We start from the raw sequence: 27,253 nt of genomic DNA on the forward strand, positions 1-27,253 counted from the left end.
GTGAGAAATAGAAGTCCCAGAGAGGCAAAATGGTAACAGGGTCCCAGGCCCATGGTACTGTGAAGCTGGAGATCAGTGCCCTAGAGAAGCCCTGGCTAGGTCCCTCAAGAATTGGATTGGTTCTTGTCAATTAGAAGTACACTGTAGTGATTAAATTAAGACAATACTTCCCAGACCCAGCTGATTGACCCAGTCAATCAGGAAATACGTGACAGAAGACAGAGCATGTTTTGCTTTGATTCGGTTTAGCAATGGTGTCTGCTAAGGATTTCTTCGTTCAAGGTTGCCATCACGGACTAGGAGAATTCTGGCACTAGGGGCAAAGGTTAGACTGACTGGCTGCCTCCTCAGGCCTCACAGACTGCTATGTGTGATATGATCACTTACCAATTTTCCTCTCAGCAATATAGGAATTCCAATGCAAGGGTAATAACATACTTGTCTTAGAGAATCAAAGAAACAGAATGGCTGGGAGCACAGGCTCTGTGATCACACTGCTGAGATTTAAACCTTGGCCCTAACTAGTCAGAAGAACTTAAGTCATGTAGTGTCCCTGTGTTTATTTTCTAAACTGTAAAATGGAGATAATTATAGTATTATCCTATGGGGTTATTATAAAGATCAAATGAGGAAATACACCAAAGAGTGAACATGAATTCTGTTAGGAATCAGACTTCAGTGTTTAGTTTGTAATGCAACGTCAACACAATACTTCTAACAGATCACACCCAAGGCCACACTCCAGTTACAAAACAGTTCTTTCTTCAAAAAATCTTATCCTCAAAACAGATCTGCTCCCTCACCATCATTATCCCTAGTTTCATGCTGTCCTTCTTACCTCCAACAAAATTACTGTGATGCCCAAATGCTGAACTTTTGCTGAACAGTATCCATTTCAAAAGAAGTCTGTTTCCTTCACGCCACTCAGGGTAAGTCCAAATATTATGACTCATTTGTAGGTGTATGCTCTCTCTTGCTGCAGGAAGCTAATGAAACTTAAATTTATGAATTCAAGTATGCTCCTGGTAGTCTCTGACTGAGATTTCCAGGGCTTCCACAATATTCATCCCATATTATATGCTCAAGAAATGCTAGCCATCGGCACTTGTAGGCAAGTCTTTTTATTTCTAGCTGCTTGCATACAGCATACCTCAAGATATGCTTTCTCAGTAAAGGGCTATTCTCAAATAACTGGGAAGCCAGGCTAGCATGAGCAAACAAAGATTTTGAGACCATCCTTTGTTTTCTAATTTTTATCTCTATAGAACAGTCCAAGTAGTTATCAGGAATTGACCATGGCCTGGACTTTTTAAGCCAGCATAGCCATATCTCAGATAAAAGAGGGTCTTGAAATAGCTTAAGTCTTTCTATTTCTGAATTTCTACAAGCACTCATCTGACAAAGAAGGAAACAAAGTAATAGAATGAATACCCAAGATCACACATGGTGATTAGGCTGACTCTGGAACCAAGGACAAGGGTTTATTTGTACCTAACGGAGAAGGCAATGGCACCCCACTCCAGTACTCTTGCCTGGAAAATCCCATGGACAGAGGAGCCTGGTAGGCTGCAGTCCATGGGGTCACAAAGAGTCGGACACGACTGAAGCGACTTAGCAGCAGCAGCAACAGCAAAGTATATTAGGAATAAATGATTGCGCAAAATAATTTAGTAATCGTTTCTCTCTCCAGGAGTTTCTCCTGGTCAGGAACTCATGAGTTTCTTAGCTGGGTGGTTCAGGCTCAGTCTTTCATGATTGCAGTCATTGGAAATGTTGCCTGGAACCAGAGGAATCCCTTCCTAAGTGGTTAATTCCTAGTTGGAAAGATGGTCCCTCTCCACATGGGCCCCTCCACGGGGATGTTTGAGTGCCTTCAGGACAAGACTGCTGGCTTCCCTCATACAGAGCCATCCAAGAGCCCAAGACACACTAGCAATACCTTTTATGATCCACCCCTGGAAAGTCACACCACATCAACTTGGCCATAGTCTACTAGCACATGTCAGTCCCATTTTAGTACCAATTCTTCCATCTGTTTTGGACCCAGCACTGTGTGTATTCCTTCATTTGTAATATAAAAGTAACGACCTTTTTTCAGGGATGTTTTGAACATAACCCAATATAAGAATATCAAGAGCTGCTTAGTACAATGAGGGGCCCACAACAGGCACTACTTAGAAGTGACTTCGCTTCCTTAAGAAGCCTGTCCCTAGTTTGTCTCATTCTCTTAAATTCCAAGAGTCAAGTTCTTTTTCCCATCCATGGAGAGCCAGATCCTACCCACCCCACCCTGCTGCTGCTGCTGCTGCTAAGTCGCTTCAGTAGTGTCCGACTCTGTGCGACCCCGTGGACTGCAGCCTACCAGGCTTCTCCGTCCATGGGATTCTCCAGGAAAGAACACTGGAGTGGGTTACCATTTCCTTCTCCAACCACCCCAACCTACTCAGAGCCAAAGTTAGGACTATTCCGAAGGCGGAACTCTAGTTCTTGGAGCCGATCCCAGCACCGGCGCGCTTTGCGAGCGGACCGGAAATGGCTCTGGCAGTTCTTTTTCGTCCGGGAAGGCAGTGAGGGAGGCTGCGGGACAGCTCCGGACGGTTCAGAGGACTGGGATACGGTCGCTGCGGCGCCCTGAAAGCTAAGCCGAGCGGCAGGGCGCCCGAGGGTGAAGGGGCTGCGCTCTCCCGGCCTCACCATGCCTGGTTGGAGGCTGCTGGCTTGGGCCGGCGCCCGGGTGCTGGACCGCGGCACGGGTGGCCTGGGTACTGCCCTGGGCTCGGGAAACAGGTGGGTGCTGGGGAGAGACGAGCGTTGGGGGTGATCCTTGCACTCGCGGCCGCGGGCTGTGGCTAGGCCCGGCCCAGGGTAGGAGGGAGCTCCGTGCAGGCCTGAAGAGTTAAGAATCACTACTCAAAGGACGTGCCCTTTGAAGGGTTGAAGGGATAGGTTTTTTGTTTTCAAAGCTGATAAGCCGGCGACTAGCAGCAAGAAGTACCAACCGCAATAATATTATCTTCCAATTAGTGAGTGTTTATAATAAATGTTGTTTTAGAAACATTAGACACCTTAGTTCATTTAGCCTCATGAGAGCTGTTATCATGCGTTTTACAGACACCACCGGAGAAGGCAATGGCACCCCACTCCAGTACTCTTGCCTGGAAAATCCCATGGACGGAGGAGCCTGGTAGGCTGTAGTCCATGGGGTCGCTAGGAGTCGGACACGACTGAGCGACTTCACTTTCACTTTTCACTTTCATGCATTGGAAAAGGAAATGGCAACCCACTCCAGTGTTCTTGCCTGGAGAATCCCAGGGATGGGGGGGGAGCCTGGTGGGCTGCCGTCTATGGGGTCGCACAGAGTCGGACACGACTGAAGCGACTTAGCAGCAGCAGCAGCAGCACAGACACCACCATTATTCCGTCCTATCATTATTCAGTTTTACAGATAAAAGAGTCTTAGAGACAAGCGATTTGCCCAAGGTCACTTAACTAAGAAGTGCAGAATTGAGACTCTAGCCTGGCTGTATCTTCCTGTCTACAAAAGAGATAGACCTCAGAAAGCTTTCCTTCTTTCTGACCCTCCTCTCAAGAATTACACGCCTCTTTCCTGACCTCTGTCCCCTAAAGTCTTTGTTGTGTGTTCAGCTAGTAGAGGTCAGGTCTTTTATGGATTTTTAGAATTTGCACACTCCATTTTTTTCACCATTCTGAGCCTAGGCCATGTCATTACAGATAAGAGGTGAGTTTATAAGAAAAATAATCAGTAAGCCCACATTCTGTCACCTCTACTGGATGTAAACTGTTACGGTACATGCTCAAATGGGCCTGTGACTTCTCTTGTCTACATAGGACTATGCTATGCTATGCTAAGTCACTTCAGTCGTGTCCAACTCTGCGACCACATAGACGGCAGCCACCAGGCTCCCCCGTCCCTGGGATTCTCCAGGCAAGAACACTGGAGTGGGTTGCCATCTCCCTCTCCAATGCATGAAAGTGAAAAGTGAAAGTGAAGTCACTCAGTCGCGTCCAACTCTTAGCGATCCCATGGATTGCAGCCTACCAGGCTCCTCCATCCATGGGATTTTCCAGGCAAAAGTACTGGAGTGGGGTGCCATTGCCTTCTCCGCTACATAGGACTACCCTGTTGGAAATCTGTTTATCCCAGAGGAGAAAGGGAGAACTTTTTCTCCAGGATTAACGGTTAAAATATGAGCCCCGTTATTTTCATGAGGAATGTCAGTGAAAAAAAACTGAACAGGATGCACACCTTTCTCTAAGGCCCTGACTATACTTTCCAGCTGATGTAACCTCCTGTACATTAAATGGGGAACCTTTTGAATTGTACTTTGTTCTCTATTTTTGCAGAACAGACATCTGCGTTTTGGTCAGAAGTCTCCATGGCAAGAGTGGTACTTGGTGGGATGAACATCTTTCTGAAGAGAATGTTTCCTTTGTTAAGCAATTGGTCTCTGATGAAAATAAAGCCCAATTAGCAAGTAAACTCTGTCCTCTGAAAGATGAGCCGTGGCCTATACATCCTTGGGAACCAGGTGGTTATTTTGTGTATGTTGTGTTCTCATTGCCTGATTACTGTCTGACTGGCACATTTAAAGTCATAGTGACTTCTAGATAAATTTGTCATATCTGTTTCATGACATAATGGTGTCTGTTTCATTGTGGTTTGGGTTGCAAGTATATTTCCAGCATCCTAGTCTACTGTTAGTGACTGTCTGATGATCATCAAAACTTCCTTAAGAAACTGCATAGTAGGTGAAAAGAGAATCATTCTGCAAATGTTTTCTTTTTACTTTCTTCAGATAAAAAATAGAAAAGAAAAGCTGGAAGAGTGCAGTGAACTAAAATGTATCACTCAGAGATTTGCATTTGAGGTGTTGCACTCAATGCCTGCCAAGCATAAGCCCACAATCAGCTCTTAGTACCAGACAGAGTGCTACATCCATCTTTGGCCAGAGCAAAAAGCATAACACCTTTCCTGCTGAGGGTGTTGTCTTTGACTGGGGGCTATTGTGGCTGTCAAATTGTTTAATGACTAGACATCTCAGTGGAGCAACTTCATCAATTTATACAACAAACTGAGTGCCATGGTAGATGCTAACATTTTTTAGCCACAAAACCACTTAGGTCATCTCTGTAACTTCAGCTAACTTCTTAGAGTTTGAATAGTAGATATTTCCTGATTAATGAGGTTGGATATGAATTGATAGTAGGAAAGCAAGGCATAAAGGTGGATTCTTCATGCTTTCTATTAATTACCACTGTTCTAAATACTAGAATATACCACTTTAACTCTTTTCTTTATTTTGTATAGTTCTCTTATATTTTTTTATTTTACCGAGATTTATTGAGTAATACTATGTCAGGCATGGTTGAAGGCACTTACATCTGAAAGGAACAGTTGTAGTTTACTCTATGGATATATCAGCATGTTTGTTATCTGCCTATTCCTTATATGAAACCAAAATTTAGGAAATCCTATAGTATCAAGTTGACAAATGTTGGAAAAAACTGTGTGAATACTGATTTGTCTTTAATTGCCAGGTTCCTCTAGAGTGGGCCTTGTTGCACTGAAGCTAGGCATGATGCCATTATGGACCAAAGATGGTAAGAAGCATGTGGTCACATTACTTCAGGTGAGAAAGAAATAGAAAATAATAGCAAATCTGTTGTGTGTGCTGAGATCTATTTGTACAAACCTGTTGCGCAATAGACAATATTTGTATCCTGAAACATGTGAAGAAGAGGTAGAATGGAGCATAAATTCTGTGAAAGAGGCTTCTGAGGATGTCAGTGAATGTTCTTACTCATGCCTGAGTGGTGGCTTTCTTGATAGCGGTATTGGGATAACTGGAGCAATAAATTAAAAAAAAAAAAAAATTGGAACCTAACTTCTTACAGATCTACTAGTTTAACTCACAGTCAGAAAAAAGTCTCAGTCCCATCTTATTTTCATCTATGCAGTTCTTTCAACTCCAAGTTGTAATTTTGATCTCTTTACTAACTCAGAGTATAACACTTACCTGGAAAAGAAGCATTTTGTTGTCTGAAACAAGGTTACTGGTTAAGAATGTAGGCCCTGGAACCTGAATATCTCATATCTCGGTTATACCATTTCCTAGCTGTGTTCTTTGAAGCACTGCCTCATCTGTAAAAGATAGGATTTTATTCTTCAGGAGAAATCACTATGACCTCCCTCAAAGGGTTACTGTGAGGCTTGCACAAGATGATAAATGTCAGGCACTTAAATTTAAAACAGTGTTCAATGTCCAACATTAGCTGTTGCTGCCTTTATCAGTATTATAAAAATCACTGGTAAGTTGAGACCATCATTCTCCAGATCACTTTAAACAGCTCACTTCATCTTTGGAGTTAAGCCTTGGACAAGTGATTAGGCAAGCGATGGAGATTAAAGTGAGAGCCCATACGTGGAAGTGCTTCCGGTACTGTCAGGCACAGGTGGCCTGCAAGCCCTTAGTAAGTTTTTACTGACTCTGAATGATCAAGGAAAGAATTATATCAGTAGTTTCTAGAACTCTACAGAACTTTGGGAACTTTCAGGAATGATGGGTGGGATTGTAACTTGGAACAACTACTTCAGGAAATAGCATTAGGGAAAGTTGAGGTAGGTGAACCTGTGGTCTTCCAGTTTCACTCCTGAGTGTTGCTAGAAAACTCAAACAGATGAGTTATAGCAACATTACTCTTAATACTCCAAAAATAGAAATAACTCATGTTTCCATCATGGTAAAATGGATAAAGAAATCATGGCATATTTACATGATAAAGTGCTGGGTGGCAGTGAAAATGCACAGAATGGAGCTGCAAAAAGCAGTGTGGGTGAACCTTACCAATAGAATCTTGAGCAAAAGCAGGAAAATCTGGAGGAGTCTATGTGGTCTGACTCCACTTACATGAAGTTTCATGTTGAAACTTACATGATAGCACTAAACTACAGGATTAAGCAGTGCTTTCAAAGGTAGTAATTATAATGAAAAGTTAAATAAATGATTACCACAGTGTCAAGAGGGATGGTTATTTATTTGAAGGGCAGTGCTTCTCAAACTTTTCTGTACCTCAGAATCACCTGGGGAGCTCAGAAAACACAGGTTCTGTTTTAGTAGGTTCTGGCAGGGGCCTGAGACCCTGCATTTTCACACAGTTCCCAGGGGATGCTGATGCAGCTTGTCTAGGGACCACACTTTGAGAACCACTGCTCAAAGCGTAAAAAGGACAGGGAGGAATGGGTGTGAGGTGGGGATTGGGAAGAGACACAGAGGTTTGGGGGATTTTTGATGTGGGTAGCGGTTATATGCATATTTTCTTTGTAAATACTCCATTTTGTTGTATATTTTTGTTTTATGCACATTATGTACTGTGGTTAATGGCTTTTTTAGATTGTGATTGGTTTTAGAGGGATGATGAGATCAGAAACTTTAGAGAATTGTTAACCGTCTTAGGGACTCAGTGTGGCTGGTATGTAATATTAACATGTATTCCAGCACATTGATTTTGTGTGTGTGTGTGTTTTGTTTTTTAGGTACAAGACTGTCATGTCCTAAAATATACTCCGAAGGAAAATCATAATGGAAAAATGGCAGCCCTGACTGTAGGAGGAAAAACTGTGTCACGTTTCCATGTAAGGATGCATTTTCATTCCTAGAATACTGCATTTCATTAGCTTTAGATCTGAATTCTTTGAAATTCTGAATTAAGTTTTGAGGCTATCCCATAGTCATAAACTTGTCCTGGAGGTAAACTGTGGATTTGGGGGAAGACAGTCTGATAGAGGGGCATCCCTGGTGGTAAAGAATCTGCCTGAGATGCAGGAAACCTAGATTTAGTTCCTGGGTTGGGAAGATCCCCTGGAGAAGGGAATGGCAACCCACGCCAGTATTCTTGCCTGGAGAATTCCATAGACAGAGAAGCCAAGGAGAGACAAGAAGGCCTTCTTCGATGAACAGTATATAAAAATAGAGGAAAAAACAGAAGGAGAAAGACTAAAGCTCTCTTCTGGAAAATTGGAAATGCCAAGGGAATATTTAACCCAAAGATGGGCACAATAAAGGACAGAAGTGGTAGAGATCTAGTAGATGCTAAAGAGATCAAGAAGAGATGGAAAGAACACACGGAAGGACTGTACAAAAAATATCTTAATGAACTGAATAACTGGTTCATGTTACCCAGAGCTAGGCATTCTGGAGTGTGAAGTCCAGTGGGCCTTAGGAAGCACTGCTGTGAATAAAGCTAGTGGATGCAATAGAATTCCAGTAGAGCTATTCAAAATTCTAAAAGATGATGCCATCAAAGTGTTGCACTGAATATGTCAGCAAATCTGGAAGACCTAGCAATGGTCACAGGACTGGAAAAGGTCAGTCCTCACCCCAGTTCCCAAGAAGAGATGGGACTAAAGCATGTTTGGTACTAAACATTTTTAGTACTAAAGTACTAAAGAATATTCTAACCATCCAACATTTCCACTTGTCTCCCATGCTAGTAAGGTCATGCTTAAAATCTTGCTTGCTAGGCTTTAGCATTATGCGAACCAAGAACTTCCAGACGTCCAGGCTGGGTTTAGAAAAGGCAGGGGAACCAGAAATCAAATTGCCAACATTTGCTTAATCATAGAGAAAGCAAGGGAATTCCAGAAAAACATCTACTCTGTTTCATTAACTTCGCTAAAGCCTTTGACTGTGTGGATCATAACAAACTGTGGAAAGCTCTTAAAGAGATGGGAATACTAGACCATCTTACCTGTCTCCTGAGAAATCTGTATGCGGGTCAGAAGCAACAGTTAGAATCCTGTATGGAACAACTGATTGGCTCAGGATTGAGAAAGGAGTATGACAGTGCTGTCTGCTGTCACCCTGTTCATTTAACTTATACACTGAGCACACCATGAGAAATGCAGGGCTGAATGAGTTACAAGCTGGAATCAAGACAGGCAGGAGAAACATCAACAACCTCAGATATGCAGATGATACCACTCTAATGGCAGAAAGTGAAAAGGAACTAAAGAGCCTCTTGATGAGGGTGAAGCAGGAGAGTGAAAGATCAGGCTTAAACTAAATATTAGGAAAAAAACACACTAATATCTTGGCATCAGCCCCATTACTTCATGGTAAATAGAAGGGGGAAAAGTGGAAGTAGTGGCAGATTTCCTCTTCTTGGGCTCTAAAATCACTGTGGATGGTGACTGCAGCCATGAAATCAGAAGATGTTTGCTTCTTGGCAGGAAAACTATGACAAATCTAGACAATGTGCTGAAAAGCCAAAACATTACTGTGCTGACAAAGATTAGTATATCAAGGCTATAGTCTTTCCAGTGGTCACATGAGGTTGTGAGAGCTGGACCATAAAGAAGACAGCACCAGAGAATTTATGCCTTCAAACTGTGGTCTGGAGAAGACTCCTGAGAGTCCCTTGGACAGCAAGGAGATCAAACCAGTCAATCTTAAGGGAAATCAACCCTGAATACTCATTGGAAGGACTGATGCTAGAGCTGAAGCAACAGTATTTGACCACCTGATGCAAAGAGCTGACTCATTGGAAAAGACTGATGCTGGGAAAGATTGAAGACAGGAGGGGAAGGGGACAACAGAGGATAAGATGGTTGGATGGCATCACCAATTCAGTGGACATGAGTTTGAGCAAGCTTTGCAAGATGGTGAAGGACAGGGAAGCTTGGTGTGCTGCAATCCATGGGATCACAAAAGAGTCAGACACAACTGAGCGACTGAACAACAACAACAATTCCCAAGTAGAATGCTGAGTTTGTAGTTTAAATGTGAGAACATCTGCACAATTAGTATTTTGGAGTTTTTTTGGATAACTAAAAGCAGAGAATACCTTTTAAGAAATGGTGATGATTTTCACTAATGGCTGCTGAAATATCTTTATGTTTACTAAAACATTGCTTGTCTCTAGATTAATATTTTTTTATTATAAATTGTTTATGAAGTGAGCATGAATGGAAATTAGGAGATAACCTGTGCTATGCAGCTGTCAAAATTAGCAAGTGTTTATCGTTTACCTTTTATTTCCTTGTGATAGTTAATTTTTTATTTAAAAGTTTTAATTTTCTTTTTTTTTTTTTGAATTATTTAATTTATTTATTTCTGGCTGTGCTGGGTCTTCGCGGCTGTGCAGGCTTTTCTCTAGTTGCGGTGCGCAGGCTTCTCATTGCAGTGGTTTCTCTTGCTGCCGAGCATGGGCCCTGGGGTGCATGGTCTTTAGTAGTTGTGGCTCCCGGGCTCTGGATTGCAGGCTCAGTAGTTGTGGCCCATGGGCTTAGTTGCTCATTGGCATATGGGATCTTCCTGGATCAGGGATCAAACCCTTGTCTCCTGCATTGGCAGGAGGATTCTTTACCACTGAGCTACCAGGGAAGCCCCATAGTTAACTTTTCAGCACTTGTTACATGCTGATAATATAGGCATAAGTCTTTTACATTTATTAACCAATGAACTTTTTCAGACTCTAATAAGGATAAGTAACTCCCTCAGGGACACCCACTAATAAGAGGTAGACAGTCAGACTCCAAAAGCCTTACTTTCTTAATTGTCTCTTGATATCCACCCTTTGGAAACATACAGGGAAGGCGGACTAATAAATCAGCCATCTCAATACGGTACTATAAATTGCAGCAGGCACACTGGCCAGTTCTGCTTGTGGAAATCTTAGGTTTCGCAGGGAGGAGACCAGAAAGAAGGGCGGGTGTTAAAAGTATGCCAGGGGGAGTGGGCTTTACAGAAGCAGACCTGTGGAGGAGGATTGCTGCCTGGGAGGAGGACAGTGTGTCTGGATCTTAATGTGTGGTGGGGCTAGTGGGAGAGTGTGATAAAGGTGTGAAAGGTGGGGCTGTCAGGATGGAGTTTAGAGTTTCTGAATTCTTTAACCAGAAAGTGAAAGAAAGTGTTAGTTGCTCAAGCTTGTTGACTCTTTGTAACTTCATGGACTGTAGCATGCCAGGCTCCTCTATCCTTCAGGCAAGAATACGGGCGTGGGTTGTGATTCCCTTTTCCAGGGGATCTTCCCAACTCAGGGACAGAACCTGAGTTTCTTGCATTGCAGACAGAGCCATTACTACTCACTACTTTAACCAGTGCAGTAGTCAGATTAGTCAAAGCTATGGTTTTTCCAGTAGTCATGTATGGATGTGAGAGTTGGACTATAAAAGCTGAGTGCTGAAGAATTGATACTTTTGAACTGTGGTGGAGAAGACTCTTGAGAGTCCCTTGGACTGCAAGGAGATCCAACCAGTCCATCCTAAAGGAAATCAGTCCTGAATATTCATTGGAAGGACTGATGCTGAAGCTGAAACTCCAGTACTTTGGCCACCTGATGTGAAGAACTGACTCATTTGAAAAGACCCTGATGCTGGGAAAGATTGAAGGCCAGAGGAGAAGGGGCTGACAGAGGATAAGATGGTTGGATGGCATCACCGACTCAATGGACATGAGTTTGAGTAAACTCCAGGAGCTGGTGATGAACAGGGAGGCCTGGTGTGCTGCAGTCCATGGGGTCGCAAAGGGTTGGACATGACTGAGCGACTGAACTGAACTGTAGTCATATTGTTATCATAGTTAACTAAATTATAAAATCCCCCATGCTGGGAGGACTTTTAAGGGGTGAGCCCTCTGGGAGAGTTGATTAAAGTCTTTTGCGCTGGAGCAGTTGCCCTGGGCTTGGGAGAGGCAAGCATTATAAAAGACCAGGTGAGGATGAGCTGGTGGGACAGGACCCAGCAGGTCAGTGCTGATGCTGTGACCTGGGACAGAGACAAGGAACGGATTGCTTTGGAGGAAAGATGTAAAGAGTTTACAGAAAAGGCAGGTGGAACTGTCCTATAGGTAGTGGGGTATGTGTGCTAAGTCACTTCAGTCGTGTTCGACTCTTTGTGACCCCATGGACTATAGCCCATCAGGGTCCTCTGTCCATGGGGATTCTCAGGCAAGAATACTGGGAGTGGGTTGTCATGACTCTTCCAGGAAATCTCCCAGACCCAGGAATAGAATCTCTTATGTCTCTTGTATTGGCAGGTGGATTCTTTACCACTAGCGCCACATGGCATATACTGATCAGTAAATTGGCAATGGTTGAAGTCCTATGGTTTAATAGGCCTGTCTCATAAGTATTATAGGACTTATTTTTGCATATTATGGTAGTATGTTTAGCTTATTTTTCATTAAGACTTCATAGTAATATCTGCTACTCTTGACAGTTTATTGACTAATAATTATGGGTTCAGATAAGGTAGTTAAAAGTACAATGTGATATTTTTGGAAACTTTTAAAAAATGTCAAATGTTTGAATTTTTAAGTGTAAGTATTTGCCAGACCTCCTGTGAATCATATGAGCAATTCTTTACTTTGCTAGATACCACTGTTTTCTAATTGATTATATTTCTGTGTTTTTGTTAGGACTGGCACTGTCATCTTTATTTCATTACCAATTTTATAAATTTCTGGCTCTTTAGCCTTCATATTTGTAAATCAGGTGTCATGTTGGGGTAATCCATTCTGCTGTAGCAGATTTGTGAACATTACTTCCTCAGGACTGTGAGACAGTGGGAAATGAGTGGGCATGGCATCAGAAGAGCTGAGTTCTGTTTCTGTGGCTGCCATTAGCTCCTTCACTCCACCTTTCAGAACATCCATTTTCTTATCCACCAAAATAAGCAATTGGACTTGATGGTCTCTGTATTCCCTCCCAGTTCTAGAAGTTTCACATTGATTCTCAAATACTTTGGTTTTTAACAAAAAACAAAAGTTCCCCTCCTACTTGCCAGCTCAATTTATTTATTTTCCTTAATGATGAAGACAGTCTTATTGATTAAATCTTAATAACTAAACTATTAGAGAAATGTTAGTACTTTTATTTCTACTTTTGTACTTGAGACTGGTCTTCATACCTTAAGTTTTATCTCACCAGTGAATGTATAGCACAGCAGGATGCTGATTTGGATGCTGATTCTTAATACTGTGGTGAATTTTAACCGCATAACTGACATGAATTTTTTAAACTATTCACTACCGTGGTATAGGAAGTGCTTCAGAGGCCCATTTATTCTTTAAGATATTAATTTTCTAGGTCCAGAGGTCATGTATTGCAATATTAAGAAACAAGTTTGTCTTTGAATGACCTTTTGTCAGAATAGGATGTGAAAATGAAGTTCTAGAATTCTTTAGAAGTAAAGCATTTTGGTTCACAAAGAAAGATTTTTGAAATTCAATGTATACAAACTTCAAACTTTCATTTGCACATTGTAACCCTCAGTGAAACTGCAAGTAGATTGATTTTGGAGGGTCTGAGAGAGAGAGAGATCTATGAATATTAAATAGTGTAGCATTTTACAATGATTTGATTGAATCAGTTTTATTTATAGTAAGGCTGGAATGTTATTTTTCTTAATCTGTAAAGAATTTATGCCTCCAAGAAATTAGACTACTTGGCTTTTGCTATTTGTGTACCATATTATAAATAAAAACTGATGTGGTACATAATATTTTTGAACAAGGAAGTTCAAGTGCCTTACAAGTTGATTAAATCAATTCATATTTGGAGCAGAGAAGCATTTTCATTGTGAGAAGGATAATTGAAGAGAACTTTGAAGAGGGAGAGAAAAATGCAACCTTGTAGATGGGATTATCCAAGTGTGACACTGCTGTCAGTCTTTTAAATTGCCTTTTGAAATCATTTATTTGGAAGTTAGGAAAAAACCCCTGTAACACTACTGTTGACTTCAGCTCAGCTTGAACATTTGGTTTTTCTCAGGACAGATGCATGATTAGTTTTATGATATTTTTATTTAAAAGAAAAAAATTATTCAACTTTAGTGAAATTGGAAGATAATCAGGAAGTATGTATTACCTTTGTCCTCCTTATGTCTCAGTCTAGAGTTACTTAGACAAGATGTTTATCTTGTCCATTTTGTATTACTAAAAAAAGCACAAGATTTTTCTCATAAGCCTCCTGGAATACTTAAAAACTGATATTAATAAAATATGTTTTTTAAATTGCCAAGTAGAATACGTGAAGGTCAAATATAAAATTGAAATTCTGTTCTAAAATTCAATAAATTTGAATCTGATCCATCAGGGAAATAATTTTAAGTATCCACATTTTTAGATGTTTTATTGAAATTAAATTGATCTAAAACACTGTTAGTTACAGATATGCAACATAGTGATTCAGTATTTCTGTACATTACAAAATGATTCCCATGATCAGTATAGTTACCATCCATGGCCATTCAAACTTACTACAATATTGTTGACTATATTCTCCGTGCTACTATATTCATCCTCAAGACTCATTTATTTTGTAACTGGAAGTTTACCTCTTAACTGCCCTCACTATTTCATTCATCCCCCCAGCCCCTCCCATCTGGCAACCACCTGTTTGTTCTCTGTATCTATGAGTCTGCTTCTGTTTTGTTACCTTCCATTCATTTGTTTTTTAGATTCTGCGTATAAGTGAAATCATATGGTATTTGTCTTTCTTCATCTGACTTACTTCACTTTGCATAATATCCTCTAGACCCATCCATGTTGTTGCAAATGGCAAGATTGTATTTTTTTCATGGCTGAGTAATATTCCATTTTGTATGTGTTTGTGTGTGTGTGTGTGTGTACATGTGTGCATGTGTACACAAACATCTTCCTTATCCATTCATCTGTTGACAGACACTTAGGTTGCTTTCATATCTTAGCTATTGTAAATAATGCTGTGGTGAAAATAGACATGCATATATCTTTTCCTATGAGTGTTTTTGTTTTCTTTAGAAGAATACCCAGAAATAGAGTAACTTAAATAATATGGTGTTTCTATTTTTAATTTTTGGGGAACCTCCATGTTGTTTTCCATAGTGGCTGCACCAGTTTATGTTCCCATCAACAGTGCATGCGGGTTCCCTTTTCTCCACATCCTCTACAGAACGTGTTATTTTTTGTCTTTTTGATACTAGCCATTCTGACAGGGGGAGACAATATCTTCTTGTAGTTTTATTTGCAGTTCCCTGAAGAGGAGAGTGAAAAAGTTGGCTTAAAGCTCAACATTCAGAAAACTAAGATCGTGGCATCTGGTCCCATCACTTCATGGCAAATAGATGGGTAAACAGTGGAAACAGTGTCAGACTTTATTTTTGGGGGCTCCAAAATCACTGCAGATGGTGATTGCAGCCATGAAATTAAAAGACGCTTACTCCTTGGAAGGAAAGTTATGACCAACCTAGATAGCATATTCAAAAGCAGAGACGTTACTTTGCCAACAAAGGTCCGTCTAGTCAAGGCTATGGTTTTTCCAGTGGTCATGTATGGATATGAGAGTTGGACTGTGAAGAAAGCTGAGCGCAGAAGAATTGATGCTTTTGAAGTGTGGTGTTGGAGAAGACTCTTGAGAGTCCCTTGGACTGCAAGGAGATCCAACCAGTCCATCCTAAAGGAGACCAGTCCTGGGTGTTCATTGGAAGGACTGATGCTGAAGCTGAAACTCCAATATTTTGGCCACCTCATGCGAAGAGTTGACTGATTGGAAAAGACCCTGATGCTGGGAAAGATTGAAGGTAGGAGGAGAAGGGGATGACAGAGGATGAGATGGCTGGATGGCATCACCGACTTGATGGACATGAGTTTGGGTAAACTCTGGGAGTTGGTGATGGACAGGGAAACCTGGCATGCTGCGATTCATGGGGTTGCAAAGAGTCGGGTACAACTGAACGACTGAACTAAACTGAACTGATAAGTAATGTGTACATTTTTTTGTGTGTGTCTTCTCATGTGTCTTTTGGTCATCTGTAGGTCTTTGAAAAAATGACTGTTCATGTCTACTGTTAATTTGTTAAGCAGGTTGTTGGGTTTCTTTTGCTATTGTATAAATTATTTGAAATTTTGAATGTTGACCCCTTATCAGATTTATCTTTTACAAATATCTTCTCCCATTCAGAGGGTGGTCTTTTTGTCTTGTTAATAGTTTTCTTCACTGTACAAAAACTTTAGTTTGATGTAGTCCCATTTATTATTTTTGTTTTTGTTTCCCTTGCCTGAGGATAAAGATCATGCTACCTATGCTTTCTTGGAGTTTTCTGGTTTCAGCTCTTACGTTTAAGTCTTTCATTCATTTTGAGTTTATTTTTGGATATGATATGAGAAAGTGATCCAGTTTGATTCTTTTACAAGTAGCTGTCCAGTTTTCCCAACACCATTTGTTGAAGAGGCTGTCTTTTCCCCTTTGTATTTTCTCGCCTCTTTTGTCATAGATTAGTTGACCATTTAACTGTGGGCTTATTTCTGGGCTCTCTATCCTGCTCTGTTGATCTATATGTCTGTTTTTGTGCCAGTACTTCATTGCTTTGATTACCATAGCTTTGTATAGAGTTTAAAATCAGGGAGCATGATACCTCCAGCTTTGTTGTTCTTTCTAAAAACTGTTTTGTCTATTCTGGGTTTTTTGTATTTCCGTATAAATTTTAGGATTTCTGTTTTGGGTCTGTGAACAGAGCCATAGGTATTTTGATAGAGATTACATTGAATCTTTCCATTGCCTCGGGTTCAGTTCAATTCAGTTCAGTTGCTCAGTTGTGTCGGACTCTTTGCAACCCCTTGGACTGCAGCACACCAGGCCTCCCTGTCCATCACCAACTCCTGGAGTTTACCCAAACTCATGTCCATTGAGTCAGTGATGCCATCCAACCATCTCATCCTCTGTCGTCCCCTTTTCCTCCCACCTTCAATCTTCCTCAGCATCACGGGCTTTTCAAATGAGTCAGTTCTTTGCATCAGGTGGCCAAAGTATTGGAGTTTCAGCTTCAACATCAGTCTTTCCAGTGAACACCCAGGACTGATCTCCTTTAGAATGGACTGGTTGGATCTCCCTGCAGTCAAAGGGAATCGCAAGAGTCTTCTCCAACACCACAGTTCAAAATCATCAATTCTTAAGTGCTCAGCTTTCTTCACAGTCCAACTCACATCCATACATGACCACAGGAAAAACCATAGCCTTGACCAGACGAACCTTTGTTGGCAAAGTAATGTCTCTGCAATTTCATATGCTGTCTAGGTTGGTCATAACTTTCCTTCCAAGGAGTAAGCGTCTTTTAATTTCATGGCTGCAATCACCATCTGCAGTGAATTTGGAGCACAGAAAAAAAATCAGCCACTGTTTCCCCATCTATTTGCCATGAAATGATGGGACCAGATTCCATGATCTTAGTTTTCTGAATGTTGGTTGAGCTTTAAGCCAGCTTTTTCACTCTCTTCTTTCACTTTCATCAAGAAGCTCTTTAGTTCGTCTTTACTTTCTACTATAAGGGCGGTGTCATCTGCATATCTGAGGTTACTGGTATTTCTCCCAGCAATCTTGATTCCAGCTTATGCTTCATCCAACCCAGCATTTCTCATGATGTACTCTGCATATAAGTTAGATAAGGAGGGTGACAATATACAGCCTTGACGTACTCCTTTTCCTATTTGGAACCAGTCTGTTGTTCCATGTCCAGCTCTAACTGTTGCTTCCTGACCTCCATGCAGATTTGTCAAGAGGCAAGTCATGTGATCTGGTGTTCCCATCTCTTTCAGAATTTTCCACAGTTTATTGTGATCCATGCAGTCAAAGGCTTTGGCATAGTCAATAAGCAGAGATAGATGTTTTTCTGGAACTCTCTTGCTTTTTCCATGATCCAGCGGATGTTGGCAATTTGATCTCTGGTTCCTCTGCCTTTTCTAAAACCAGCTTGAACATCTGGAAGTTCATGATTCACGTATTGCTGAAGCCTGGCTTGGAGAATTTTGAGCATTACTTTGCTGGCATGTGAGATGAGTGCAATTGTGCGGTAGTTTGAGCATTCTTTGGCATTGCCTTTCTTTGGAATCGGAATGAAAACTGACCTTTTCCAGTCCTGTGGCCACTGCTGAGTTTTCCACATTTGCTGGCATATTGAGTGCAGCACTTTCACAGCATCATCTTTTAGGATTTGAAATGGCTCAACTGGAATTCCATCACTTCCACTAGCTTTCTTCGTAGTGATGCTTCCTAAGGCCCACTTGACTTCACACTCCAGGATGTCTAGCTCTAGGTGAGTGATCACACCATCGTGATTATCTGGATCGTGAAGATCTTTTTTGTACAGTTTCTGTGTATTCTTCCCACCTCTTAATATCTTCTGCTTCTGTCAGGTCTCTACCATTTCTGTCCTTTATTGAGCCCATCTTTGCATGAAATGTTCCCTTGGCATCTCTAATTTTCTTGAAGAGATCTCTACTGTTTCCTATTCTGTTGTTTTCCTCTATTTCTTTGCATTGATCGCTGAGGAAGGCTTTCTTATCTCTCCTTGCTATTCTTTGGAACTCTGCATTCAGATGCTTGTATCTTTCCTTTTCTCCTTTGCTTTTTGCTTCTCTTCTTTTCACAGCTATTTGTAAGGCCTCCTCAGACAGCCATTTTGCTGTTTTTCAGTTCTTTTTCTTGGGGATGGTCTTGCTTCCTGTCTCCTGTACAATGACGTGAACCTCCGTCCATAATTCATCAGGCACTGTGTCTTATCAGATCTAGTCCCTTAAATCTATTTCTCACTTCCACTGTATAATCATAAGGGATTTGATTTAGGTCATACCTGAATGGTCTAGTGCTTTTCCCCACTTTCTTCAATTTAAATCGGAATTTGGCAATAAGGGTTTTATGATCTGAGCCACAATCAGCTCCCAGTCTTGTTTTTGCTGACTGTATAGAGCTTCTCCATCTTTGGCTGCAAATAATATAATCAGTCTGATTTCGTTGTTGATCATCTGGTGATGTCCATGTATAGAGTCTTCTCTTGTGTTGTTGGAAGAGGGTGTTTGTTATGACCAGTGCATTTTCTTGGCAAAATTCTATTAGCCTTTGCCCTGTTTCATTCTGTATTTAAGGCCAAATTTGCCTGTTACTCCAGGTGTTTCTTAACTTCCTACTTTTGCATTCTAGTCCCCTATAATGAAAAGGACATCTCTTTTGGGTGTTAGTTCTAAAAGGTCTTGTAGGTCTTCATAGAACTATTTAACTTCAGCTTCTTCAGCATTACTGGTTGGGCCATAGACTTGGATTACCATGATATTGAATGATTTGCCTTGGAAACAAACAGAGATCATTCTGTCGTTTTTGAGATTGCATCCAAGTACTGCATTTCGCACTCTTTTGTTGACCATGATGGCTACTCCATTTCTTCTAAGGGATTCCTGCCCATAGTAGTGATCTAATGGTCACCTGAGTTAAATTCACCCATTCCAGTCCATTTTAGTTCGCTGATTCCTAGAATGTGGACGTTCACTCTTGCCATCTCCTGTTTGACCACTTCCAATTTGCCTTAATTTATGGACCTGACATCCAGGTTCCTATGCAATATTGCTCTTTACAGCATCGGACCTTGCTTCTGTCACCAGTCACATCCACAACTGGATGTTGTTTTTGCTTTGGCTCTGTCCCTTCATGCTTTCTGGAGTTCTCCAGTAGCATATTGGGCACCTACCAACCTGGGGAGTTCATCTTTCAGTGTCCTATCTCTTTGCCTTTTCATACTGCTCATGGGATTCTCAAGGCAAGAATTCTGAAGTGGTTTCCCATTCCCTTCTCCAGTGGACCACATTTTGTCAGAACTCTCCACCATCACCCATCATCTTGGTGGCCCCACATGGCATGGCTTAGTTTCATTGAGTTAGACAAGGCTGTGGTCCATGTAATCAGGTTGGCTAGTTTTCTCTGATTGTGGTTTCAGTCTGCTTACGCTCTGATGCCATCTCTCAGAACCTACTGTCTTACTGGGTTTCTCTTCCCTTGGACGTGGGGTACCTCTTCACAGCTGCTCCAGCAAAGTGCCACCATTGCACCTTACCTTGGATGTGGGGTGTCTCCTCATGGCTGCTGCTCCTGACCTTGGACTTGGGGTCTCTCCTCTCGGCCGGCTGTCCTGACCTTGGACGTGGGGTATCTCCTCTCGGCTGCTCTGGCGCCGCGCAGCGCACCACCGCTCCTGGGGTAGTATGATTATCTTCAACGCATTCTTTCAGTCCGTTAGCACAATATACCTTTCCATTTCTTTGTGTCATCGGTGTCTTTTAGTTGTCCAGTATAGATTTATTCCTAGGTTTTTGGGGGTTTTTTGAGTACAATTGCATATGGAATTTTTTTTCTTAATTTCTCTCTCTGTTCATTGTTAGTATGTAGAAAAACAACAGATTTCTGTATATTAATTTTGTTTGCTGCCACTTTTCTGAATTCATTTTTTCTAAAAGTTTTTAAAATTTTTTCCATATATAGTATCATGTCATCTGCAAACAGTGATAGTTTTACTTGTTCCTTTCCTGTCTGGATTCCTTTTATTTCTCTTTCAAGGAGCTATATTTTTAAATGAAAACTTTTATGTTTGCTTTCATAGAAGAATTGAGTATGATTAAAGATGAAAAGCAGGGTCCTTGGTGATGTTGAATATCAGTGTTAGGTTTCAGCATATGGGAAGTGAAACCATAGAGAGTGACAGGAATGAATGTATATTATCACTCTTGGAGGAAAGGACAGCTTCCGAGGGGTCTTTGAGGTAGAAAACAGTCTTCTGTGGACATCCAGAGCATGACTTCTTAGTATTTGTTACATAGTCTCACTGTGGGACTCCAGGGAGATTCTCACGTGGGGGAGGTGGGTGGCGTATGGACTGATCCAAAACTAAAGTTCTCTGCCCTCGGGCCAGTGCCACCCAATTTCATGTCACCTAAGAGCAGCCTACTCAGTAAGTTATAAAGGGGCACAGTTCATATTTCCAACTGAAATTAGCAAGTACCTTAAGTTTGCTGGATATTCAAATATATGTTCTTCAGATAAGAGTGGCTGATCACTGGAGCTGGGGCTGGGCATATATTTAACAGAAAGTGTACATAGTGGGAGGAGATTATGGACCAAGAGACTGGGATAGGCAGGCACGGGTAAGCATATATGGAGTACTGTGGCTCATCAGGGCCCTGCAAGTGCTTTGTGTAGGATCAGAGGGGAAGCTGAGGGAGAGGGAATAGCAGGAAGATAAATACTGTTGATTATATTCTCAGGAGAGAGGCTCTTCACATCAGGAAATGTAAAGTGGTACAACTTTTTAGGTAAGTCTTACAGCAATCTATGTCAAGAGTGTTAATTTAAAAAGATACTAGGACATTATGTTAAGGAAATAAGTTGTCCATAAAATCTTCTGTTCAAGAATATTCACAATAGCTCACACAAAAAAGTGAGAGTGAAGGGAAGAGCAGACAGCAGGACCTACGAGGAGCAGGGGATGGAACAGCCATTAAAGTGTCTGCTCTCTGGAAGCGTACATTTTGGTGCAGTTGGGTGTGAGTCAGAAGCTCTTGTACAGAAAATAAACAACTCAAAAAATATATATTATGACAGATGGAGGGAGGTGCTTTGAAGATTAATAAAGTGAGCTCAGGGCATTGCAAGAGACAGAAAATGGTGCTATCTATTTTACGTAGAATAATTAGGAAAGGTAGGTTGATATTTGGGTGGGAACCTGAATAAAATGGGGGAGCATATCATACCAAAATCTGGCAGAGGCGTGAGGAGAGACATAAGTGAGGGAGGTTAAGAGGTACAGACTTCCAGTTGCAAAATAAATGAGTCATGGGTATGAAATGTACAGTGTGGGGAAGACAGTCAGTAATTATGTAATATCTTTGTATGTGACAGATGGTAACTAGGCTTATCATATTGAATCTTATGTAATGTATAGGAATATTGCATCACTTTGTTTTATACCAGGAACTAACAATGTTATAGGTCAATTATACTTTAACAAATTCATAGAAAAAGTTTTCAGATTTGTGGTTACCAGAGGCAGGTGATAGGGGGAAGGGGAATTGGATGAAGTCAGTCAAAAGGTACAAGCTTTCAGTTATAAGGTAAATAAATACCAGGGTTAAAATGTACAATATGATAAATATAATTAACACTACTGTGCATTACATGTTTTCATATGTAATGTGAAAGAGTTTTCGTCAAAAGGAAAAAATTTGTTTTCCTTTAATTTTTTATGAGCATGAGATGATGAATGTTCACTAAACTTATTGTGATCATCATTCTGTCATGTATGTAAGTCAAATCATTATTCTGTACAGCTTAAACTTACACAGTATGGTATGTCAGAAATAGAAACAAATGGGCCAAATTTTGATAATTATTGACTCAGAATGTCAGCATTCATGCATATGTTTGAAATTTTCCTTAACAAAAGCATACTCCTAAATTTAAATAAAGTAAATCTCCTGTCTACAGTGGATATAAGTGGTACAAACTTAAAAAGAACGGACATGTTAAATTTGCATAACATATAGAATTCATATAGAATCCATAACCTACTGGGGGAAGAGATTGAAACCCTGGAAAAGCATAGAAAAGGTTTCCTTCTTGCCCTTTTTTAAAATAGTGAGGCAGACATTTTCCACAGCTGTAAATAGGATAGGCAGTTTAAGACTTTGAAGAGGAAAAGGGAAAACAAACCTGGCAGAATTGCCTTCTAGGCAGAGGGCCAGTAGGTGTGGAGGACCTGAGGCTGTTATTAGGTGAGTTCTTGGACTGGTAAGGAGCACATTGTCCCTGAGGCAGGGAAAGTTGGGAGAGTAGGTGGTGTTAGAACCTTGTAAACCGTGGTGAGGACTTAGGACTTGATTCTACATAAGGTGCACACCTTTGTGGAGATTAATGTAGCTTGAGTTTAGAATGATCGTGCCAGCCTGTGAATGGAAAATAGACCAGGGAGTCAGTCAGGATTATGGAAGCTGGAGAACTAATAGGAGGCTACTGAAATAATCCAGATACAATAATACAAATAATCCAGATACTGAAATAAGCCAGTATACAACTGGCTGGGATAGGGGTGAGAAGTGGCTGATGTGGCCTGTGTGTTTAAATAGAGGCTAGAGGAATGGCTGTTGGATGGACATGAGATGTGCAAAAGAGAGGAGTTGTAGGTGACCACAGGATTTTTGGTCTAAACATCAGTACAGAGCTGCTGTTGAGACTCAGAAGAAGAGGCAAGCAGACCTCATAGAGTATGAGTCATGCTGATTTCAAATTTAAGACGTGTTGAACTTGAGTTGTTCTATGATATCAAAGTGAAATGTTGACTTGGCAGTAGGGCAGAAGAATCTGTAGTTCAGAGTAGAATTTGGGATGGATATTGGAGAAGTGGGTCATTAACTTGTGCAAAAACCAGAGGGTAGTAGCTAGAAGTCAAGTGGAGGCCTTCCAAGAGAGAGTGACTGCCTGTGCCCATTTTTGCTCATGCACTTGCCTGGGAAATCCCATGGATGGAGGAGCCTGGTAGGCTGCAGTCCATGGGGTCGCTTAGAGTTGGGCACGACTGAGCGACTTCACTTTGACTTTTCACTTTCATGCATTGGAGAAGGAAATGGCAACCCACTCCAGTGTTCTTGCCTGGAGAATCCCAGGGATGAAGCCTGGTGGGCTGCCTTCTACGGGGTTACACAGAGTCGGACACGATTGACGCGACTTAGCAGCAGCACCAGTGTGTTTGGTGATTTTAACCAGTATGTTTCACAGGGGCTAGAATCCCCTGGTGAAAGTGGATTTGAGAAAGGGAGGAGTATTTATGGCTGAAGAAAAGTTTTTGTTTTAATATGAGTTATTGTGATTCTTTGTGTGCTGATAGGAAAGTTCCAGTGGAAAGGGGGAAATTGTTGATTCAGAAGGTGGTGGGGACGATTTCAGGAGTAAAGCCACTGAACTGGTGAAAGGGCTTAAGAATTAGTACACCGTGGAGGATTTGGCTTTAATGAGAGCATCGACAGTTCATGTGTCATTGTGGTTCCCAGCCCCAGATTCACATCAGAAACATATGGAATGCTGAAAACACACTGCTGCCTGGCAGCCCCTTAGACCAGTGAAGTTACAGGCTCCAAGCTAAGGCCCTGGCACTGGTGTTCTCTGAGAGCTCCTTCTTTGCCGCTTGACACTTGGAAGAGGGGTGGGAGAATGACAGTGTATAGGGCTGGTGCAGGCAGTTTGATCAGCTTGGTGAAAAAAGCTTGGAGAAGGTCTCTCCGTTTTATTTTTTCAGTGAAGTGAGAAGCAACATTATCAGCTCAAAGCGGGGAAGAGAAGGGAAGAATGTGATGGATGAAACTCTCACCTCCCTTAAATAAGGGGAATGGGGTACTATTTGTTCATTAGGGAAGCAGAGTGCACTCTGATTTGTTTTCTGGGCTGTTAGTAACTTAATTTAGTTTTCTGTGCATTAAATTCACATATTTATTTAATGTGTTGTTTTTATGTGCTGCTTTTCTTCTAGAAATCTACATCTATATTGGAATTTTACCAAGAACTTGGATTGCCACCAAAGCAGAAAATTAAAATGTTTAACGTAACAGATAATGCTGTTATTAAGCCAGGTAATCTGAGATCGGGGAGAGGAGGGAGGTAAAAATACCCAAATATGTGATTTGTTTAATGTCAGCCCTTTCAATAAAGCTGATTTCACAATACAAAGTCCCAAACATTTATTTTTAAATATAAAACCGTGTCTGATTTAATCACTAGGGACAAACAGGTCTTTTTCTCTTTTAAGTGGAAGGAACTGTAGAGAACTCTTTGTTTTCCATGAAAGAAGGAGGAACGCTTTTGTTTTTAATGTACAGAGTGTTTCACATTTGGAAAAGCCTCTCCAAATAAGTAAGTGAACTTTTAAAATGTGAAGTTCGCTGTTTGTAGGCTGGTATTTTATTAAGTGAGGAATAGATTCTCACTGCGATAGAATAAGAAAATATAGCCAGAAACAGAGAAGTGACTGACCATGGCACCTCGATGTAAAGATTCTTACTTAAAAATTCCAAAGTATTTTACCTATTCCATGGAATATCAAAAAGTCAAATTTGGCAATATGATTATATTGGTTCACATAGTTAATGGCATTTTGATGTCTTTGAACTTTAGAAAAACTTCCTAATGTCTTGAACTTGAGTTCTTGAGAAGTGGACTGTAGAAGGATGTTTTAAGATTTGATATTTTAATACCTGAACTGAATTTCTTGAGGTAGAATACAGTTGCAGTAGGCCTTGTTAATTGGGGTGATAGAGTCAACCTTGATAAAAGCTAGAATTGAAGGTATTTTTTTTAAGAGCAAATTTTTCATCTTTGAGGTAAAGTAAATGGAGTTAACTAGTATAAACATGAAGTCTGTGTTAACTTCTGCTATAGTTCAAACTGTATGATACTGGGGTTGTTATGTGGATGAAAAATGGCCAAATATCAATTCAGGTGATTCAGCCATAGAAATTTGATCATTTTCAATCTCTTTTTTCTTAATTCAAGGTTTTTCTCTGCCCATATAAATCTACATTGGGTCCTACTTAAAGGACCCTATCCTCTGAAACCCTGCAGCACTTTACTCCTTGTTTTAAAACAAATACAAATTAGCTTTTGATTATATTGTCTACTACATTGGTTCCAGTTTTTTTTTTTGAAATCTTACTGAGTGATGTTAATGTTGGTTCCTATTTTTGGATAACTTATCTCCAATAGGAAAAAAAGAAAAGCCATGATATCCTACGTTTTTTGAGTCATTCTCTTATTTTTATTTTTCTTATTAGAAATGGAAAATATATCTTAATATATTGTTATTCACAAGAAAAAAACAAAGAATCTCATGTATTTACCAGCAGGAACAGTATTGTCACAGGAGTTGCCTGTTTCACCTAGTATCTGTGAAGGTACAAGCAAGTCAGTGGCTGTGGGCTGCTGACCACTCGAGCACCATGTGCCCCATACTTCACCCCCCGTACTGTCCATTAAAATGCATTTATTGAGCTATTTTATTGTTGATGTTTCTAATCATTAAAATGGCAGAAGAGACTATCCTGACATTTTGAAATCTGGTAGCTAGAAAGCTTCCTATCTAGTTTGTTTAATGAAATTGTTTCTGAGCTAACAAATTTCATACTGATTTTTTGTTTTATTTTCATAAAGGCACTCCTCTTTATGCTGCTCACTTTCGCCCAGGACAATATGTGGATGTCACAGCCAAAACGTAGGTCCACATAACAGGTTTTTTCCTTTTGTTTTCCTTGTATATTAAAAAACAGCAGAGTGAGTGGAAGAAGTGCAGTCTTTCAAAGTCAGTGAATAAAAGATAAGTAATCATTATTCTCATTCATTATTCTAATCTTTAATGTAACTGATGGTACCAGTTTTTAAATTGCACTGAATTAGTTGTGCATGAAGAGTTTACGTTTTAAATTGAGATGTGTGCTTCTTCAGATGGGACTAAGAGAAAGGTTACATTACTCAAGTTCCTTGTGGGGTGGGCCCACATCTATTTGAAGACAAAAGGCTGCGTATATTCTATCGGTAAAAGATACAGGAAGCAGTTAAATTACAGATATCTTGTACTGTAGAGCATTTTTGGAACTGTGTTAAAATCCTATCAGAAACTGGAAGAAGAAAACAGAATCACACCTTAGGCCTCTTCAGTAGCATGACATCATCTTCTTGGCATTGGAAGGGACAAAATATTTTGTCATATGTAAAGAAGAGTTCAGATTTGGTAGAAATGAACACTTAATTGTCACTAACAGAAATGCTGACTTTGAATCATACTTTAAGTTCAGCACTGACTAGATAACTTGCAGGAAACTTTAGAACTTGTAGAAGTAGTTTTTTAAAAATCAGTTGTGACAACCTAGAGGAGTGGAATGGGAAGGGCAAGGGAGGCTCAAGTGGAAGTGAGTATATGTACACTTCGGCTAATTCAGATTGTGTGGCAGAAACCGACACAACATTGTAAAGCAGTTATCCTCCAGTTAAACATTTTTAAAAATCAGTTGATGTTATCTCACTATGGAATAAAGTCACCAAGCCCTTTTCAGTATCATTTCTTATAATCCATATAATCTAGGCTAAGCTTAACTCCAGATATCAGCTCCCGTCCATTCTTTTGTTTGACTTGGCTTGTTTGATCTTAAGTTCCCCTATAGGGATTGAACCCCCAATCCATGGTAGTGAAAGCACCTAGTCCTAACCACTGGACTGCCAGGGAATTCCCAAGTTCTCATTCACTCTTATTTCTTGTTCTGTTAACATTGAGGACAGTTTCACTGCTTTATGTGTCTCAGTTTCCTTTTGCCATTTGACAAGGTATGCAGCCTATGTTCTAGAAATATTCTGACTGAGAACCGTTTGAAAATGAAAATAGCCTCGAGGTGCTCTGGGATAA

At 40.6% G+C, this 27,253-nt stretch overlaps 1 protein-coding gene across 1 annotated transcript in view; it reads left to right on the forward strand.

Annotated features, from left to right (window-relative positions):
• The first annotated feature begins 2,530 nt into the window (after positions 1 to 2,530).
• MRPL3 (mitochondrial ribosomal protein L3) overlaps positions 2,531 to 27,253 on the forward strand; it is a 59,216-nt gene continuing 34,493 nt past the window's right edge. Inside the window, exons 1-6 of the mRNA XM_005888176.3 lie at positions 2,531 to 2,787; positions 4,366 to 4,550; positions 5,560 to 5,651; positions 7,556 to 7,654; positions 24,335 to 24,434; positions 26,008 to 26,068. Coding sequence (XP_005888238.1) covers positions 2,696 to 2,787; positions 4,366 to 4,550; positions 5,560 to 5,651; positions 7,556 to 7,654; positions 24,335 to 24,434; positions 26,008 to 26,068 — 629 coding nt within the window. The 5' untranslated portion in view covers positions 2,531 to 2,695. The remainder of the gene's footprint in view (positions 2,788 to 4,365; positions 4,551 to 5,559; positions 5,652 to 7,555; positions 7,655 to 24,334; positions 24,435 to 26,007; positions 26,069 to 27,253) is intronic.

Source organism: Bos mutus, chromosome 1, assembly GCF_027580195.1.
Source record: "Bos mutus isolate GX-2022 chromosome 1, NWIPB_WYAK_1.1, whole genome shotgun sequence".
Lineage (NCBI taxonomy): Eukaryota > Metazoa > Chordata > Mammalia > Artiodactyla > Bovidae > Bos > Bos mutus.